An 18,098-nucleotide genomic window follows, 5' to 3' on the forward strand; every position below is an offset into this window, starting at 1 on the left:
TACAGCTCGCGAGTTGTGACGATTCAGTTTTTGGTGGAGGCGGCGGATGTGTCGGACGGCGTACATGCGCGAGTTGCCGATATTTGATGATGTCGTTGGCGGATCCCTAGCCCCTAGGCTTGTGCTGTTAACAGGCCTGGCTATTAATTTGGGGGCCCATCGTGGCTGGGGTCCTGTTCGGTCACCCACCTGGCACATGGCCATCGACGGGCCTACCCTGGCTGGGGATGGACTCAGGGCTCATTTGGTGCGGCTTACGCCGGCTCCGAATTCGGTACTGTGCTCTAATGTAGCGCATCGTAGCGTGTACCGGAGTTGAATCCGGGTAAGACACTTTTTTCGGCTCCACCGCTTCCCCTCTACTCAATTCATTTTTTTTTGCCTTGTTTTGCGTTCCAATTTCACGCTACACTAGAAAATAGTGCAGCATAGTGCTCAGCTACTGTAGCAAGAAGCTAAAATTGAAACCGGCTAAGCTGTGCCAAAGGGCCCTCACGCTACCTGTCAAATATCAAGCAGCTCAGGTGATTACAATTGCAACCGGCTTGATGCAGTTCTGGCAGGAGTGTCAATCAGTGCGGCATCACTATTTTTTTTTCTCTTTTCGATTTCGAAGAAAAAAAATCATGAACGGTGCTTTCCAAATCAAATCGGACGGTTGGTTGCTCATGCAGATCATGTCGAAATTTCTCTCCCAAAACCATCTGGTGGTTATTTACTTCCTAATTTGGAAGTCGCAAAATTGACATTTTGCCATAAATGCGTAACTGTAGCGTTTCGTTTGTATTTGTGAATTATTGTCCAAATATTGACTAATTAGGCTCAAAAGATTCGTCTCGCAAAATACAACAAAACTGTGCAATTAGTTTTTGATTTCGTCTACATTTAGTACTCCATGCATGTACCGCAAGTTTAATGTGATGGAGAATCTTCTTTTTGCATAGTGTCAAAGTTAGGAGTTTGGAGGCTAAGTTGACTAGACAAACTTGAAGGACGTCTACAATACGGACAAAACCCGTTGACAAAGTCAGCTCGGGGAGCGTCCTGCCACGCGGGCCCACCCCTACAAGCACACACGGTACCCGGCGCACGGGCACAGGCAGCGAAAAATCAGGCGAAAAGACGAAGCCGACCGCCCCGACACCCCGGGCCCCACCTGTCAGCATCCCCTCCCTGCTCTGCCTGCCCTGGCCCTCTGCCCCCCGCTAGCGTGCTGCTGCTGCAAGCCTGCAGCAGCTACCGCTACGGCTACCCACCTTTTTTCCCCGTCCGGTTTCAAAATTCAAACCCCGGCCGTCTTCCTCCTCCTCTTGCATCCCCTTCTCTCTCTTCGCTACGGGAGAGGAGAGAGAGGGAGAGACCGAGGCCGAGACCTCGAGGCGGCCGCGTGGCGTCTCGAAGTTGGGGGAGGAATCCATTGAAAAATCCGCGCGTGGGGGGCGGAGGCGATTCTTCCGCTTCGGGCGGCGAGAGGCAAAGCATCCGAAGCTAGCAGTAAGCACCACCCCCCTTGTCTGCATCCATCCATCCTCTAGTCTTCGCTGCTCGATTTCGTTGTTTATTTATTGACCGGAGCGCCGCTGGTGCTAGTTTGCTAGCTGCTTGATATTCTAATCGCCGGCGGCCACCGCGGTCCCGGCTGCGGGTTTCGTCCTAGCTGATTCGGGGGTTCTCGGTAGGGGATTGGAACCGGAAGGCCGCGGCTTTCAGCTGCTTGGGGTTTGTTGGTGCGCAGGCTAGGTGGGGGATTTCAAGATCGATTTGAGCTGTGTTTTCCGCCCATCTCGTCGTACTGAATCCTGGTGATTTTGAGCTGGTAGTGCGGGGGAAAGATTAGGGGTTTTCTGAACGGAGTGTGCCTCAGCTCAGATTCGTCTTTCTCTTGCTCATGGTTTTAGCTGAGGTGAGGTCCCTCAGCGGACACTTATGATTTTGAGCGGGTCTGCGGCATCAGGATAAGAGGTATGAGCTGCTCAACCAAGTGGCATGTGCAATGCTCTCGGTTTCCTTTTGTTCTAAGATGGCGAAAGGTTGTGCTTTGATGGCACCGTGTTCATGTTTGTTAAATAAGTTGGCATTTTTTTGGTTGGGAATCTAGGATGCCTGTTGCTTAAAAGTTTTCGGATTTGGAGGGGTCTCCGCTTATCTTTCCATGTTTCAGTAAGCCTAATACTCAGGATGTTATGGAAATGAGGTTGTTACTGTGTACATCTCCTTTGTAGTCTGGTAGAACACAATTCCTGGAGCTGGTTTTCTAATCTTCCCCCAACAAATGCTATACGATTTGGACGGATTAGGAATCCAGGGTTAATTTGATTACTCAAACCTTGTGGAGAACAGCAACCCTGGTAGTACTAAACATGATTGTTCAGACCTTTGTATTTCTCCTTTTGATTCCCAATTGTTGTGTATAGGGATTGATAGAGTTGATTTCATCACTATGAATGCTACTCTCTTAATGCTCCGTGTAAGGGCTTCGTAGGAGTAAGTAGGAAAGGGAGGGCTTTTCGAGGCTAACTGGTTCATTACTGCGTTAATTGCTCCATGCATAGGTGTGATAACAACTCATTTGGTAATAAATTGAGATTGATGAGTTAATTACATACAAGTTGGGGTTATATGCGGAGAGTTTAGAAATGGAAACTTAATCCTATAGCTCTTTTGCAAAACCATTTTACGCTATTATTTATCCTTCTCTTTTCATGGCGAAATTGGCTGCTACCAATATGGTAGTAATGGCTTTCCTCATTTATTCGCAGGTTTTGCTACTGGAGCATTGTACTGATCAGGTTCAGTCACAATTGCATGGTTACTGCTCTGAATGTGGTAATCTTGGGAAAAGATGAAAGAAGATATCATGTTTGACAACCAAACAAAGCCATGCAGATCGAGGGTTGACTCCAAAAGCAATCCAAGTTCTCTGAAGCCCAAGTTTGGATCCTCATGGGGTTCCCAAATTGTCAAAGGGTTTACAACAGACAAGAAAACCAAGAAGACAGCTGCCATTGCAAGCAAGAAACCACCTCTTGCGACTGTTGAAAATGTCAATCAGACCAACCAACAGATTCCATATCACTCTAGGGTTAAAAGATCTCTTATTGGAGACTTCCCTTGCTCACCAGCTGGTGCTCAAGTCCATCCCCATGTCTTTGATTGCCACAATATTAGGTCCCCCGCATCTCATGATCTTTTCCTTGAGTTGGATCATCTCAGGGAACAACTGCGTGAGTCGAAAGAAAGGGAGCTAGCATTACAGGCAGAGTTGCGGCAATGCAGAGAAAACCCAAGAGTTTCAGAACTTGAGAAGGAGCTTGATGCTAGGAAAGGTGAAATTGACAGGCTTTCACGACTTAATACTTCATTAGAAGCTGAGAAAACAAGTCTGTCTGAACAATTATCAGCTCTATCTTCTATGGTAGAACAACGTGAGGAAAATGTAAGATTAGATGGGCATGGCAATCGGGTACCTATTCTAGATGGGGACAATACATCTTCTTCAGGAAACTTGGAATTTGAAGTTGTTGAACTACGCCGGTTAAACAAAGAGCTTCAGTTTCAGAAACGAAACCTAGCAATTAAGCTCTCTTCAGCTGAGTCCAAATTGACTGGCCTTGAGAAGAATGCAGAGGTACCATTGTTTGAACTTGATTATTTCTTTTTGTACTTTGTATGAAGGTATTTCAACTAATCCTTTTTTTTGCTATGCGTTGAATACTGTCACAGAGTGATATTGTTGCCAAGGTTCAAGCTGAGGCATCGTTGCTGAGGCACACAAATGCAAATCTGAGCAAGCAAGTTGAGGGATTGCAAATGAGTCGGCTAACCGAGGTTGAGGAACTTGCTTATCTTCGGTGGATCAATTCATGCCTACGCCATGAGCTCTGTAACTCGGATCAAGCAGCTAGAGCAATGACTGATATAGATTATAATGGTGGCATGGTTTTTAATGAGTTTGGTAGCATTGAAGGTGATGCAAGAAATGCTGAGGACAATTCCGATATAAAATTCAGCATTGCAGAACGCATCAAACAGTGGTCTCAGAATGATAAGAGTTGTCAAGCATCTAAAAAGGAAGCACTTCTTGATAGGGCCTGGGTAGAAGCAGCAGAAGCACGAAGTCCGACACGTAGGCACTCACTTGGTGGGCCAAAGGGATGTGCGCAAGACTTCAACATCGTGAAGAGAAGGCAATCTGATACCTTTATCAGCCTTCCAGATGCAACAGATGAGTCATTCTCCTGTGATAAGGATCCGACAATCAGGGAGAAGCATGATCTTCTCGTGGACAAGTATGATTTTGGTCGATCTGAAAGTTCAAGATTTGTTCTTGGCAAGTCAGAAGTATGTAAGTCTCAGTGTCTGGATGTTGAAAAGCGTGTGTTGCGCATCCCTAACCCTCCACCAAGACCTTCTGTTTCTGTGTCAAACTCTGGTCCATCAAACGGATCGACTGCAAATCCGCCACGGCCACCACCTCCTCCGCCTCCGCCAAAGTTTTCCTCAAAAAGTACTGGTGTAATGAAGAGGGCACCACAGGTCGCAGAGCTCTACCATTCACTTATGAGAAGGGACTCAAAAAAGGATACTTCCAGTGGTGGAGTCTGTGAAGCTGCTAACTCTGCTAATGTGCGGAGTAGCATGATTGGTGAAATTGAGAACCGCTCTTCCCATTTGCAGGCAGTAAGTAGTGCACTCAGTCTTGCTTATCGAAATACGGTGACAATACAAATAGTATTAATTTGTTGGTTCTGGCACTAACTGTGTACTTTATTCCTTTTTCAGATCAAGGCGGATGTTGAGACTCAAGGTGAATTTGTGAAATCATTGATTAAGGAGGTGACTAATGCAGCCTACAAAGATATCGAAGATGTGGTTGCATTTGTGAAGTGGCTAGATGATGAACTTGGCTTCCTAGTATGTATATTCCGATATGATTGATTTCTGAGTAATCATTTTCAATTGCAGCAGTCACTTAAATTATTCCTTTTTTTAATTTCCTCACATGAAGGTGGATGAGAGAGCAGTGTTAAAGCATTTTGATTGGCCTGAGAGGAAGGCAGACACTCTACGAGAGGCAGCTTTCGGGTACCAGGACCTGAAAAAATTGGAATCAGAAGTTTCAAACTACAAAGATGATCCACGCCTACCCTGTGACATTGCACTGAAGAAAATGGTTACAGTATCTGAAAAGTATGACCTAGTTTACTTAAATATACAATGAACATGCGTCTATTTGATAATTATTTCAGGTAACGAAACAAGGTACTGATAATTTGATTGGCATTCTTAATTCAGGACTGAGCGAGGCGTCTACAACCTTCTGAGGACAAGAGATGCTATGATGAGGCAGTGCAAGGAGTTCAATATTCCTACTGACTGGATGCTTGATAACAATCTTATTAGCAAGGTAAATGTTCTAAGTTGGACTGCCCCCTGCAGGTTTAAATTCTAAGTGTACTCTTTCATCAGCTAATAAAACTGCAAATGGCCTTGTCAGAATTACACTACTTCACTGGAATGAATGATAGCTTGCTGTCCATTACTTTTAGGCATGCTTTGCATGATGGCTACTAAAAGTTCAATGGTGACAGAGACATTGTAAATACCTCTTATTTTTCCTTTTTACTTGAAGAGCCTCATAATCCTAAATGGAGAAATCTACTGTGATTTTCTCTAGTTTCCTTGAGAATGCTGAAACTATTGCTTTTGAGCACTGTTGCTTAAGGAATGCTATCAGTCTCTCAGGAGTCTTTGATCCCTTGTCAGCAATTGCAGATTATATTCCTGCCATTATTCATGAAAGCCTATAACGCAACACCAGCTTGTGAAAGACCTGCTGTTCTATCTATTTATATTGCTGGAGTATTCCCTTATGTTTTCTGCTTGGTGGCTGCAGATAAAGTTTGCTTCTGTGAAATTAGCGAAGATGTACATGAAAAGGGTCGCTATGGAGCTTCAGTACATGGGACCTCTGAACAAGGATCCAGCCCTGGAGTATATGCTGCTTCAGGCTGTCAGATTTGCTTTCAGGATGCATCAGGTAACACATTGTAGCAAAAGGGAAACTCCCATGCATGTAGTTATTGATCAGACTAGCAATCACTCTTTGCTAACATCATTACCACATACAGATGCATTTCTCATATCTTTATTTCCAACCACTAAGTTATTCAACAGAATCATTTTCATATGGCGCTCGTCTGCAAGAAGCTGTTGTTTTGTCAAATCTGCAAGCTCTCTGTCATTTATATCTAAACTATCGCTCATTTTTGCAGTTTGCTGGTGGTTTCGACCCAGAGACCATGGATGCATTTGAAGAGCTGAGGAACCTTGTTCATGTCAGAAATAGCACCCAGTAGCTAGGATGCAGCGCCACAAGCTGGTCAATGTAGTGTTGTGGGAAAAAAAGAGACTAATTTCAGCTTACCCTCTCAGTAAGCATAACAGACAGTTGGCTTTTGGTAATGTGATGTTTGTAGGATTGTTGTGCCGTGTGCATTCTGTGTAATATATGAGCTCTTTTACATGTGTGTAGTGGGCTGAAGAGGCCTGCTGGCAGTGGGCTTGTGTAGGATTTTGTAGCAACCTTGCTGGAAAATAGAAAAATGCGTCGGAACATGCTCTTCGTGTGGATTGGTGGGCACCGAGCAGTGTTGGTTATCTTTGTCTCATGGAATTTTGAATCCATGCGTGATCAAAAGACCAGGTCATGGATGGTTTCTGAAATTCACACGCTTTCTTGCCGTTCAATCACCTGAAATGATGAGATTCTCGGGGGCGCAGCTGTTACCGTGTCCATTGGCCTATAATGTTTGAGAACAGTTCAGGTTTTCCCGTATCACAAAAGTTCACGAAAAATTCAACACAAAATATGAATGGATAGATGATAGAAGGGTGCATGTTCATGCAAAAATTAGTGTTGAGCAAAATTTTTATGAAAATTTACACCAATTTGAAAAAATGTGGCCTGTAAAATTTGGATCCAACAGGTGTTGCAAGAGGTAATATTTGGAACAGCGTAAGTGCACAACACAACCCGCACCGGGGACTTGGAACTGAAAAGTGGAAACGGACTCTCCTCAACCGACACGAGGGGGTTTGGAACTGGAAAGTGGAACGGACTCTCCTCAACCGACACGAGGGGGGCTGGAAGTCGAAAGTGGAAACGGACTCCTCAACCGACACGATTCCACGGCGATCTCCAAATTTACTTTAGTACCCCCGGTTGCTTCGCGCGGGATGAGGTTTCCTTCCGATCCTCGCGCCCCAGTTTCCTCCTCCGCCGCCGCCCGTAGCCGTCGCCTCGGCCTCAGCGGCTCACCCTCCGGCAACCCCACCTTGATCCTGCCACCCGCTTCGTTGCCAGCCATTGCGGGGTGGGACCGGCGAGAAATCTCGTCGCCGCAGCGGCCAGGCCTTCGTCGAGGAGTCCGCCGTGCCGCCGCCGCCGCCGCGTCACAGCAGGTACCAACCAATCCTTGCCTCCTCGCGGCTGAGCGCTTGCTTGTTTGGGGGTTTTGTAGCTTCAGTGCTTGCTTCGTAGTCATTGATCGTCCGTGGAGTCGTGGACTCAGGGCATCTGTTGCTTAGCTGAACCGTCGGAAGCCTAGCCCATGGTTAACTCACCCAGCCGAATTTTCGGGATTTGTTGTACTTGTACCATGAATAATCGTGGTAAAGTAAAATCATGGACGAGGAGAAATCTAGCCAGTGATGATCGTGGTAAAAGCCGCGCGCAGTTTGATTTGTTGTAGCATGCCATAAACTGGGCGATACTTTGTTTTAAACTATAGTGGATGTTACTGACGAAGGCATGATTCCCGTAGAATACTTGTGAAATTATTTCAAATGTACATACATTTGGCTATGAATTGAACTCAAAGCCTCAAACCGAAGCATGATCATGGTAACTTCTACGTTCTGCGACATAGATATGTGTCACAGATCCAATCCATTTTTCATATTGGGAAATTAACATGTAGAATGCTTTGTTTTGTTACTCTAATCATCGACCCTCTCACAGGCAACGCATTAGTTTGATGTCATGGCCTCACTCTGCTGGGCCCCTACTCGACCTCCTATCAATGTCCCCGTCCGCCCTACCATAAGCGTGGCACAGGCTGCAAGGATTGCAGGTGCGTCGAAACACACGTGCTTATTTGTGAAATCTAGGATTTTTTGCACTCTGATTCATGCAGTCTGTATGGGGGTTATTTCTTGTGTATTGTGTCCATGCCTACATGCGTTTGCGTGAGGTTCAGTTGGGTTTCAGGGATCCTTCTTTCCTGTCATTCATATCTAGGGAAGTCAAATAAATACTTAAAATTCATCTGCACCCACTATAGGTTGATGAACTTCTACACTTCAAAAATATTCTCCTAAAATTTATACAGGCATATCGTGCCAAATGCTGCACACCTGACAAAAAATTAGGTAATAGTATATTTATGTGTACTGGACAAAAAAAAAAGAGATGAGGCATGATCTCTCTCTCTCTCTCTGTTTTTTTATGTGCATATACAATTTTTGGTGAACTCTTGAAGTGTGTAGGTTCATCTATCTTAGTAATGTAGAACCATGCATTGTAGCATTGGATTTTGTTGCTTAATAGTTAAAACTAATTATTGTTCTGCAGAGTTGGTCATAATCAATTAAACTAAAAAGCTGTAGAGTATGTGCATGACTCCTAGTTCTTGTGAAATTCTCGTGTTCCAAATAATACATGAACTCAAATATAACTGAAGTAGGTACCAGAAATTTTAATTCATTTTTCTCACCAGAGGAAGCATCTAGAATGTGTTTTCTCTTAACCTGATTGTCTATCATATGCAGGCTATGGGACTGCATTTGCAATCATGGCAAGAAGCATATCTAGACCACTTTCTCTTAGATCGCCATCTGGAGGTAGCACAACCAATTGGAAATGTCAGGGCACTAGGAGGCCTCCCTCAGTAGTATCGATGGTTCAAAACCATCAAGCCAAGACACCAGCATTTGCTAGTCTACGCGCAGTGCATAGTCCTGCGCCTGCACCCTTACCTGGTTCCAAATCTATACTTCCCAGCAGATCATCAAGAGGACAAAAGAATGCTTCTCTTGTCACCAGGGTGACGCTCAATAGTTTCACTGGGGAGATTATGAACATTGTTGCACTTGCACGAGAGGAAACGCAGCACCTAGTTCTCAAGATTGGAAGCAACCAAATGCTATGGAGCCACATTTCACAGTGCATTTGCATTTTTCTCTTGGACCTCATACTCAATGCGGTAAATTATATTCAAATAAAGTATTTTGCCTCTTTACCTATATCACTCTTGATAACATTTTTATTCTTAGTCAATTGATAATCATAAACTTGTCTTGCATCTCAGGCTTTCCAAATCATCGATGGTAGAGTTGGGAGAGGAAGAAGCGAGACTTCTTTGAAAACTCAAAGCAGTGAAACTTCTGCTAAAACAAAAGGCAAGAAGTCCACACCCACACTTGATGAGTATGGAACTAATCTAACAAATTTAGCAAAGGAGGTACTTTTCTGGACTTATTAGAATGCAACACAATCCATAATGTTCTGGGACATTAATTATAATTTGATCATGTTATTTACTCTAGGGAAAGTTGGATCCTGTTGTCGGAAGACAAAAACAGATCGATCAAGTTGTACAAATTTTAAGCAGAAAGGGGAAGAACAATCCCTGTCTGATTGGAGAGCCAGGAGTAGGAAAAACAGCAGCAGTGGAAGGGCTTGCCCAGCTCATTGCCAGGGGGGATGTTCCTGAAACGATGCAAGGGAAAAAGGTCAATACTCCTTGTTATTTAGGGCCTCTATTGTGATTTGTTTTGTCTTGATTCTATTTGATTGTTATTTCAAACAACAAACTGTTTTACATACAAGTTAGATGTATGGAAAGGAGTACCTATTTATGTTGGTTAGATTTATAAGATGCTGCAGTGCTGTTTTTCCTTTCGTGTTTGTTTTGCCCAGTTTGCACTTCTAAGCCTATGAATTTTTCCATTTAATAGGCTTTAATCACTATGAATTTGTAAGCTACTATCCTTGGATGAATTTCTTTGAAGACATACATCCAGATGAATAAATTAGTTCATTAATATGCAAAATTACCGAAAATAAATTAAATTCTGATATGGGGCCAATGTGATGATTTTCTTTTGCTTTATTTGACCTGTCCTGCAAAACATGAGATGGGGTGGTCACTGGTCAGTAATTAATTCTGGTTTCCAAAACTTCATCAATGGTAGGTTATCTCCGTTGACATGGGACGTTTTCTTGCTGGTACAAAATACCGTGGAGAGTTTGAAGAAAGACTAAAGAATCTTCTTGAAGAAATCAAGAAGTGTGGTGATATAATACTATTCCTTGATGAAGTTCACACCCTAGTAGGAGCAGGAGCAGCGGCGGAAGGCGCTATTGATGCTGCTAACATTTTGAAGCCAGCACTAGCTAGAGGCGAATTACAGGTCAGCATATCACGTTTGACCTGACATGTGGGAATATTTTCTGTTCAATTTGTTTAACTAAGGTTCTCACTGACGTTGATGGTTGTCAGTGTATTGGAGCCACTACGACTGATGAATACATGAAACATATTGAGAAGGACCCAGCGCTGGAAAGGCGTTTTCGACAGGTGAAAGTTCCTGAGCCAACAGTCGATGAAGCCAGAGAAATTCTAGAAGGGCTTCGAGAGCGATATGAAACCCATCATAAAGTCCAATACGCCGATGAAGCACTGACTACAGCTGCTGAGCTCTCGCACAAGTACATCAGGTCTGTTACTCTAAGAAAGGAGCTATGGTATCAGTGAATGTTGTTCCATATTCTAAGAAAGGAGCTATGGCTTCGAGAGTGAACGTTCATAATTTTGACAGCATCTTCTGTTTGCAGTGATCGTTTTCTTCCGGACAAGGCCATTGACTTGATTGACGAGGCAGGATCCCTTGTCCGTCTACGACATGCCCAGGTACAAACGGTCACAAATGTACCATCATTCTTTTGTTATCTCTAACTCTCGCATGCATTTTTACGAAAAAATATCAATCTGAACTGATCCACAGCGGAAGCTATCCAAGGAAGTTAAAGATCTTGAAACAGAGCTCCAGAAAATCATGGAGGAGAAGAACGATGCCATTCACAGCCAGAACTTTAAAAGGGTAATAATGATACACATGGATTTTGTTGCTTCATGAACAGACGATTGCATTTCTCTGGGTCGTCTCGTCTTCTCCAATTGCTGAAACATGTGACTGATATGACGATCTGAATGATATGCAATCAGGCGAAGGAGCTTCGCGATCGTGAACTGGAGCTAAATTCCCAGATCATAGCTCTGAGCGGCAAGAGCAAAGAGATGACCAACGATGAGGTGAATCCTGGCATGTCAGCAGTGCCGGTGGTCACCAAAGAAGACATTCGCCACATAGTGTCCCTCTGGACCGGCGTGCCTGTCCGCGAAGTCTCCACTGACGAAACCAACAAGCTGCTCAAGATGGAGGAGGCCCTGCACCGGCACATCGTCGGCCAGGACGAGGCCGTCACGGCGATAAGCCGCGCCATCCGGCGCGCCCGTGTGGGGCTCAACGACCCGCGCCGGCCGATCGCGAGCTTCGTCTTCGCCGGCCCGACTGGCGTCGGCAAGTCGGAGCTCGCCAAGACCCTCGCCGCCTACTACTACGGCTCGGAGGAGGCCATGGTCCGGCTGGACATGAGCGAGCTCATGGAGAGGCACGCGGTGTCGAAGCTGATCGGCTCGCCGCCGGGCTACCTCGGGCACGGTGACGGCGGCCAGCTGACGGAGGCCGTGCGCCGGCGGCCGTACTCGCTGGTCCTCTTCGACGAGGTCGAGAAGGCCCACCGCGACGTGATGAACATCATGCTGCAGATCCTCGACGACGGCCGGCTGACGGACGGCATGGGCAGGACGGTGGACTTCACGAACACGCTCATCATCATGACGTCCAACATCGGCGGCGCCGCCATCGTCGCTGCGAATGGCGACGGCCATGGCGGCGACGGGAGCAAGGATCTGGTGGAAGAGGAGATGAAGCGCTACTTCCGGCCCGAGTTTCTGAACCGGCTGGACGATACGATCGTGTTCAGGCCGCTGACCAAGGTGGAGGTGAAGGAGATCGCCGGCATCATGGTGAAGGACGTCGCCGCCCGGATCAGGGAGGTGGGAGTCGAGCTGCTGGTGACGGAGAGGTTCGTGGACCTCGTGGTTGCAGAAGGCTTCGACCCGAGCTACGGGGCGAGGCCGCTGAGGAGGGCCGTCGTGAGGCTGCTCGAGGACACCCTGGCCGACAAGATGCTCGACGGCGAGATCATGAAAGGAGACTCGGTGATCGTCGACGCCGACGCCGCGGGGAACGTCGTCGTGCTCGGACGGGATGAGCTTGTCGTGGAGCTGCAGCCTGTCGCTTTTGCGATCTAGTTGCTGATGATCATTTGTTTTTTAAGCCTTGCATAATTGAGCACCTCCTGTTTGGAAAGGAGAATGGTTAAAAGTCAAACAGAATGCATGAGCCAGACTGCCGGAGCATAGCTATCAGGAGTCAACTGCTTAGGATATTTTTTTTTTTGTTTTTTTTTTTTGCAGGGAACTGCTTAGGATTTAGGAAACGACAATTAGGCGTGCTACATGTTTACAATGCTTGTGCAAGTTTGTGTGCTTCATTCGGTAGTTTAGGCGGCCCTTAATCAAACGATCATTCAGTTACCTGACCATGAAAATTTGATTTGGTTCCACCGGAATGAATGAAATTTGTGAAATCTCATTAAGATAAAAACCCTTGATCGTATGAACAGATACTATTGCTGTACTTAAAAGATGGGGCTGGAATTTGCGTAGTCCAAGGTCCAATTGGACTTTGCCTCACCAACTCATTTGGATTGGACCTCCTTGGACTTGGATATACATGGACTCGGGATCCAAATATAACATGGATATATTGGATAGCGTTTGGACTAAAATCTTGGATTATCCAGGAGTCCCATAGCACTGCACCTCCGCGACCCCCGTTGCAACTGGTCTCCGGCACCGGCCCATTTATCGCTGTGTTAACCCCCCCAAAAAAAAAACTAGAGCAGGATTCATCTTGTTCGCTCAGGGAACATGAAGAAGGCATTTTCGATCTGATCACGCGGAGGGGCTGCAGCCTGCAGGAGAGCTCGTAGAGCTTGCAACCGTGCGGGATCAGGACGGGCGCATCTTAACCTCAATAGCCATGGAATTGATTGGAAACAAATAACTCCAACAACAATAATAAAAATCAAAAGACAACAACAGCAAAGCAAACCACAAAGATCCGGTACAAGAATCCAAAACCTGCAAATGCATTTCCGCAAAACCAAAAAAGATAAGATTCCGCAACGTAAATAACACCATCTCATGTAGATGTAACCCTTTACGGCTATACCCTACGTAGGGTTCATCTTAACAAATCAATGCCTCCTTTGAAAACCCATAAATGCCTGTGACATTTGTGAAGTTTGTTTTCTTTAAGTAACCGCATGCAACATTAATTACCTAAACTAACACACAGTGCACGAGGATGAGTAGAGACTAGCGACACATGTTGCTGTTGTTTAGATATGGCAACCTACCAAAGGGTGACCGAGATAGTATTTTAGTTGGTGGGGCTCGTCGAGATCGGTAACTCGAAGGTAAACGCAGACACACGATTTAGACAGGTTCGGGCTGCTGAATAGCGTAATACCCTACGCCCTATGTGTTGGTTGGATTGAATTGCTTTGGAGGGGTCCCTGCCTCGCCTTATATTGCCGGGCAGGGTTACAGGTCGGTTGGTTACAAGAATATTCAAATACGACTAGATAAGTTATACTCTTATTATTACGAGTACTTTCTTAATTCTCGACTGGTTCCTATCTTCCTATGTAGATCACGCTGTCCTGCGCCATAGTCTCTATATCAGATACGTCTCGGTGTCCAGTCCCATATTTAGGACCGTCCAAACCTTCTGGTGGGCCTATAGATATATGTACGACAAGTTCCCAAGTACTTTTTAGTCAAATACAGCAGTTCTAAGTACTTTTATAGACTTCACCTACTAGTTTTGGTCGAGTTCTTCGTCTGGTTGAATCTTCAAAGGTACCCAAAAACTGCCATGCGACTGGAATGTACTCAAGCCTCATTTAACTCAGTCTCATATCGTTCAGTCTTGAATTTTTATATGGAAGTGTGATGAAAGTTGCACTCCATATGGAGTAGCCCCCGAGCCTTAGGTTGAATCGAAGAATCAGGCTGAGGGTCAATCTGTAATTTGCATCACTTTCCCTAAAAACCCAGAGAAAACTTTTTTGACGATGGACACGTGGCACACAACCCCCGGGCCTTTTACCGACTAGTTTGGTGGGTAAAAGGGTTAGCCTCTGCTCAACGTGACCATCTTTGAAAGGAAATCTTATCTCTTCTGAAAAAAGAGGTAACTGGCAATCAGGTATCCCAAAATCTCGGGTCTCCTTTAAACCAAAATCCCTTTATTTGTGCCGTTGTTACTACGCCACGGTGATAAATAACGGAGGAAGTTATCCCTTCTATTTCACCTTTGGCAGTTGTGGCGAACCGTCCGACTTAAACTGGCTTAAGCACACCTAATCGCTATTGGAACAACAATTATTCAAAACGCACTTAGTTTAAATCTGATAGTCCGTCGAGTGTCCCTAGGACGCCTCGAATCATTCACGACTTGAATCTTAGCCATACATTAGGATCGCTTCCATGAAGGGAAAGCATCAACAAATATTACATTTTTACATAAATATTGAAGGTATGAATTATTACAAACCATAGGTTGAAACTAACTTAGAGTGCAAGTTAAACCATTCTAGGAGTTTCAAACCAACAGGTCTGGGAAGTAAGTAATTAAACAACTAGGTTCAACACTAGGGTATCACGAGACCCGTAAAATACCCTAGTTCTTCGAGCCTTCCTCTTCAGTAGACTGTTGCTGCACGTCTGAAAACAAGAACAGGGATCCCCTGAGTATGAAGGTACGCTGACCCGTCTAATCAATATAGATAAACTAAAATAAAGTTCCAAGGAGTACGATAGCCTTTTAGTGTACTGGCTGACTCAACATTTTGTGAAAAGCTTAGTACTTGTGGAACCTTAGTTTTATTATTTTAACCAAAATTAGTTCTTAACTAATCATGCTTGGTGAATAAAATATTTTGATCAATCAAGTGGAACTAAACATCATCCAACAATATTAAGTCAAGGAAAACATCATATTAAACTTGTTTACTCTATGATGCTTAAGGGATGACCAAGTTCATTCGTAACTGAGAATTACGGTGATCCGGACTAGTACATCTTGCAGGAGATACCTGATCACCAGCCATGCACAACTGCGTGAGTTGCACATAACAACCTTTCGATTAGCTGTACCCAAAGATCGAAAACATAATTACCCGAACCCAGTGATCACCAGTGATCACCAGCCATGCACAACTGCGTGAGTTGTGCATAACGACCTTTCGATTAGCCATACCCAAAGATCAAAAACATAATTACCCGAACCCAAGGACGCACTCCCACAAGGGACTCCATGTCTGGCCTGACCTCCATATGAGTTTCAGGCTACGCCCCTGCCTTTCTTCCGCACGCCAAGCATGGGTAAGAACATTTCCAATCAAAGAGCCAATTAACCTACCGAGCTTGCTGGTCCCCAAGGACAGTAAGTAACCAGGTAATATTACTTGATCAACGTTAAAACAACAAACGGGCCTTAACCAATTTAACCGAGTAGACGGAACTACGGAACTCAAGACTTGTTTCTTGATTCCATCCAAGCTTCTGTCCACTACTTTCAAAATAGGCCATTTCCTTGATATAAACATGTATGAACAAATTTCAAAATAGGCCATTTCCTTGATATAAACATGTATGAACAAATTACCTTAGGTTGCTGAGCACTAGATGTACTTAGAAAGGATTGGGATGGCATGACTATGCTTTGCTAAGCATGGAACATTTACTAATTATTTTGAACATGTGGCAAAGATGTCCTATAAATAAGGTTGGATTATGCATAAGAGTAAGGTTTCAATCAACTCGTAGACTTAATGCACAAATAGGGAAATAACCAATAATTTAGATAAGTGAATATAAATCTCTAAAAATAATAGGTGTAGATGCTCCGAGATTTGCTTGGGGTCAAAAATGTTAGTTTCTTCGAAAAGCCCTTCAATAAAAGGAGTAACTTCAACACCCTTCTCAAACTTCTGACCTTCTCAAACTCCTGATGATTTTCTGATAATTCCACAAAATCCACATCAGGAGAACACTGTGAAACATGGACTATACAATTTATATTCATGATAAAGTTGCAAGCCAACACTAATCCACCTATAAAATATTAACCCACAAAATATTTTCTTAACTAACCTAACTTAGTTAGCCTTTTATCTTATTTAGAAAAGCATTATAAATCATTTCTAATCTTAAAACCTAATTCCTATGGATTAATAAGAATTTGTGAATAATAAAATATTATTCAAAATTTTTAAAATTTTATAAATGTTAAGTATTTATTTAATACCTTAATCATAAGGCACTAAATAAACACCTAATTTTTATTACTTTTTCCAAGGGTTTAAGAATTTTAATGCATAAAGGAAAATAAAAAAACCTAAAAAAATTGATTTCACTATTTTTGAATATTTATATAAATTCTAGTGAATTAAACATGAAAACAGAGTTTAAATCTAATTTTCTAAAAACCTAAACCAATTTCACCCGAAACCCCCCTGGAAAACCCTTTCTTACCCGCACCCTAGCTAGACATGGTCTCTGACGTGCGGTCCCCTGAGTCAAGGCACGGCTGCCCGCCTTGACCGCGGGTACCCACGGAGGGTAACGGCGCTAGCTCGCCGCCGGTGGACTCGTCGGCGATGAGGGATATCTCGATAGATTCCCTAGGTCACTGCGCATCCACGGGTGGTGTCGTGGTTCAAGGTGGCGGGCTGAGCAGGGGCTTGCGGCGGTGGCGGCGAACACGACCGGGCTTGGCCGGCGCGGGCGGCGACGGCGGCGACTCTCCGGTCAAAGACTCGCTCGCCAGATTCTACAGGACCTACTCACGCGCCGAGAACCAAGTTCTCAGACGTAGAATGACGGCACACAGGTGCTCACCGTGGGGTGGTTCACGGCGGCCGGCGGACGGGAAGAACGGCGGGATCTTCTTGGCTGGCGTGGAGCTGCAGAATTGAGGGGCAAGGAGCGAAGATTAGGTGGTGGTGGTGGTGGTGCTGTGAACGCAAGGAATCGGAGCGGGAGGCAGCATAGCTCCCGGAATCGAGCGCGAGACGGCGCTGCTCAAGCGGATAGGGAAAAGAGAAGAGGGCGGTGGACTGACACGACGAGGATGGCGTCCAGGACGGCGGACTGACACGACGAGGATGTCGTCCAGGACGGCCTTGCCGGTGTTGGAGGTCTCGGTGGACTGCGGAGTGGATTTGGGGCTGTGGTGCGAAGGAATCGGCTGGCAGTGGATGGAGCTGTGAGAAATCGAGTTCGAGACACAGCTCTATTCTTGAACGGGGAAAAAGAAAGAGACGGCAGCCATGGCTCGCCATTTAAAGATTGGAGAAGGCGGTGGAGGGCATCAGAGGCTATGGTGGCGTGTGCACGACACGTAGGGAGGCTCCGGTAGCAGAGGCAGCAGCTGCGTGGCGCACGAACTGAGATGGCGGTGGCGCTCGACGGCAAGCGGGCAGACGAGCTGCTGGTTGCTGGGCGGCAGAGCACCACAATGCACAGAAAACCAGCCCCTTCTTCAACGAAATTCATCCAAACCAAGCTTTAACTCGCCATCAGCCTATAAACAAATTTGGAACTGGTGTAAACAGATACAAGTTATAGATAGAACTTTTGTTGCAACAATCAAAGGATTTGGAGATAAAAATTTCTGAACTTTAGTGCAAAACGAGGGCTCTGACTGAACCTCTGAACCTGTTCTTCAGTTACAATCATCAGTACAAGATTCAAACTTTGAGCTCACATCTAAATATTTAAACCTTCTTTTTCTTGTGTAAGAGCTGCTTATATTGGTTAACCATAGATTCT

General features: G+C 45.0%; 2 protein-coding genes across 3 annotated transcripts; both read left to right on the top strand.

The window, feature by feature from the left end:
* The first annotated feature begins 1,280 nt into the window (after window positions 1–1,280).
* LOC101759374 (protein CHUP1, chloroplastic) lies at window positions 1,281–6,660 on the top strand. 2 transcript variants are annotated; one of them, XM_004972891.3, is made up of 8 exons: window positions 1,281–1,494; window positions 2,760–3,628; window positions 3,724–4,680; window positions 4,783–4,914; window positions 5,009–5,190; window positions 5,296–5,407; window positions 5,897–6,040; window positions 6,276–6,660. In XM_004972891.3, the coding sequence occupies exons 2-8, from the start codon at window positions 2,843–2,845 to the stop codon at window positions 6,357–6,359; spliced, it is 2,397 nt and encodes a 798-aa protein (XP_004972948.1). In that variant the 5' UTR covers window positions 1,281–1,494; window positions 2,760–2,842; the 3' UTR covers window positions 6,360–6,660. The 2 variants fall into 2 exon arrangements, with proteins under 2 accessions (XP_004972948.1, XP_022683064.1); XM_022827329.1 differs by lacking the exon at window positions 1,281–1,494 and adding an exon at window positions 1,666–1,962 and having other exon boundaries at window positions 6,276–6,414.
* A 583-nt stretch (window positions 6,661–7,243) lies between these two features.
* LOC101759782 (chaperone protein ClpC4, chloroplastic) lies at window positions 7,244–12,671 on the top strand. The gene is made up of 10 exons (XM_004972892.3): window positions 7,244–7,464; window positions 8,024–8,135; window positions 8,833–9,266; window positions 9,372–9,524; window positions 9,610–9,795; window positions 10,258–10,476; window positions 10,566–10,783; window positions 10,901–10,976; window positions 11,071–11,166; window positions 11,292–12,671. Exons 2-10 carry the CDS (start codon window positions 8,045–8,047, stop codon window positions 12,441–12,443), a joined length of 2,625 nt encoding a protein of 874 aa, XP_004972949.2. The 5' UTR covers window positions 7,244–7,464; window positions 8,024–8,044; the 3' UTR covers window positions 12,444–12,671.
* Window positions 12,672–18,098: the final 5,427 nt, after the last annotated feature.

Source organism: Setaria italica, chromosome VI (assembly GCF_000263155.2).
Source record: "Setaria italica strain Yugu1 chromosome VI, Setaria_italica_v2.0, whole genome shotgun sequence".
Taxonomy (NCBI): Eukaryota; Viridiplantae; Streptophyta; class Magnoliopsida; order Poales; family Poaceae; genus Setaria; species Setaria italica.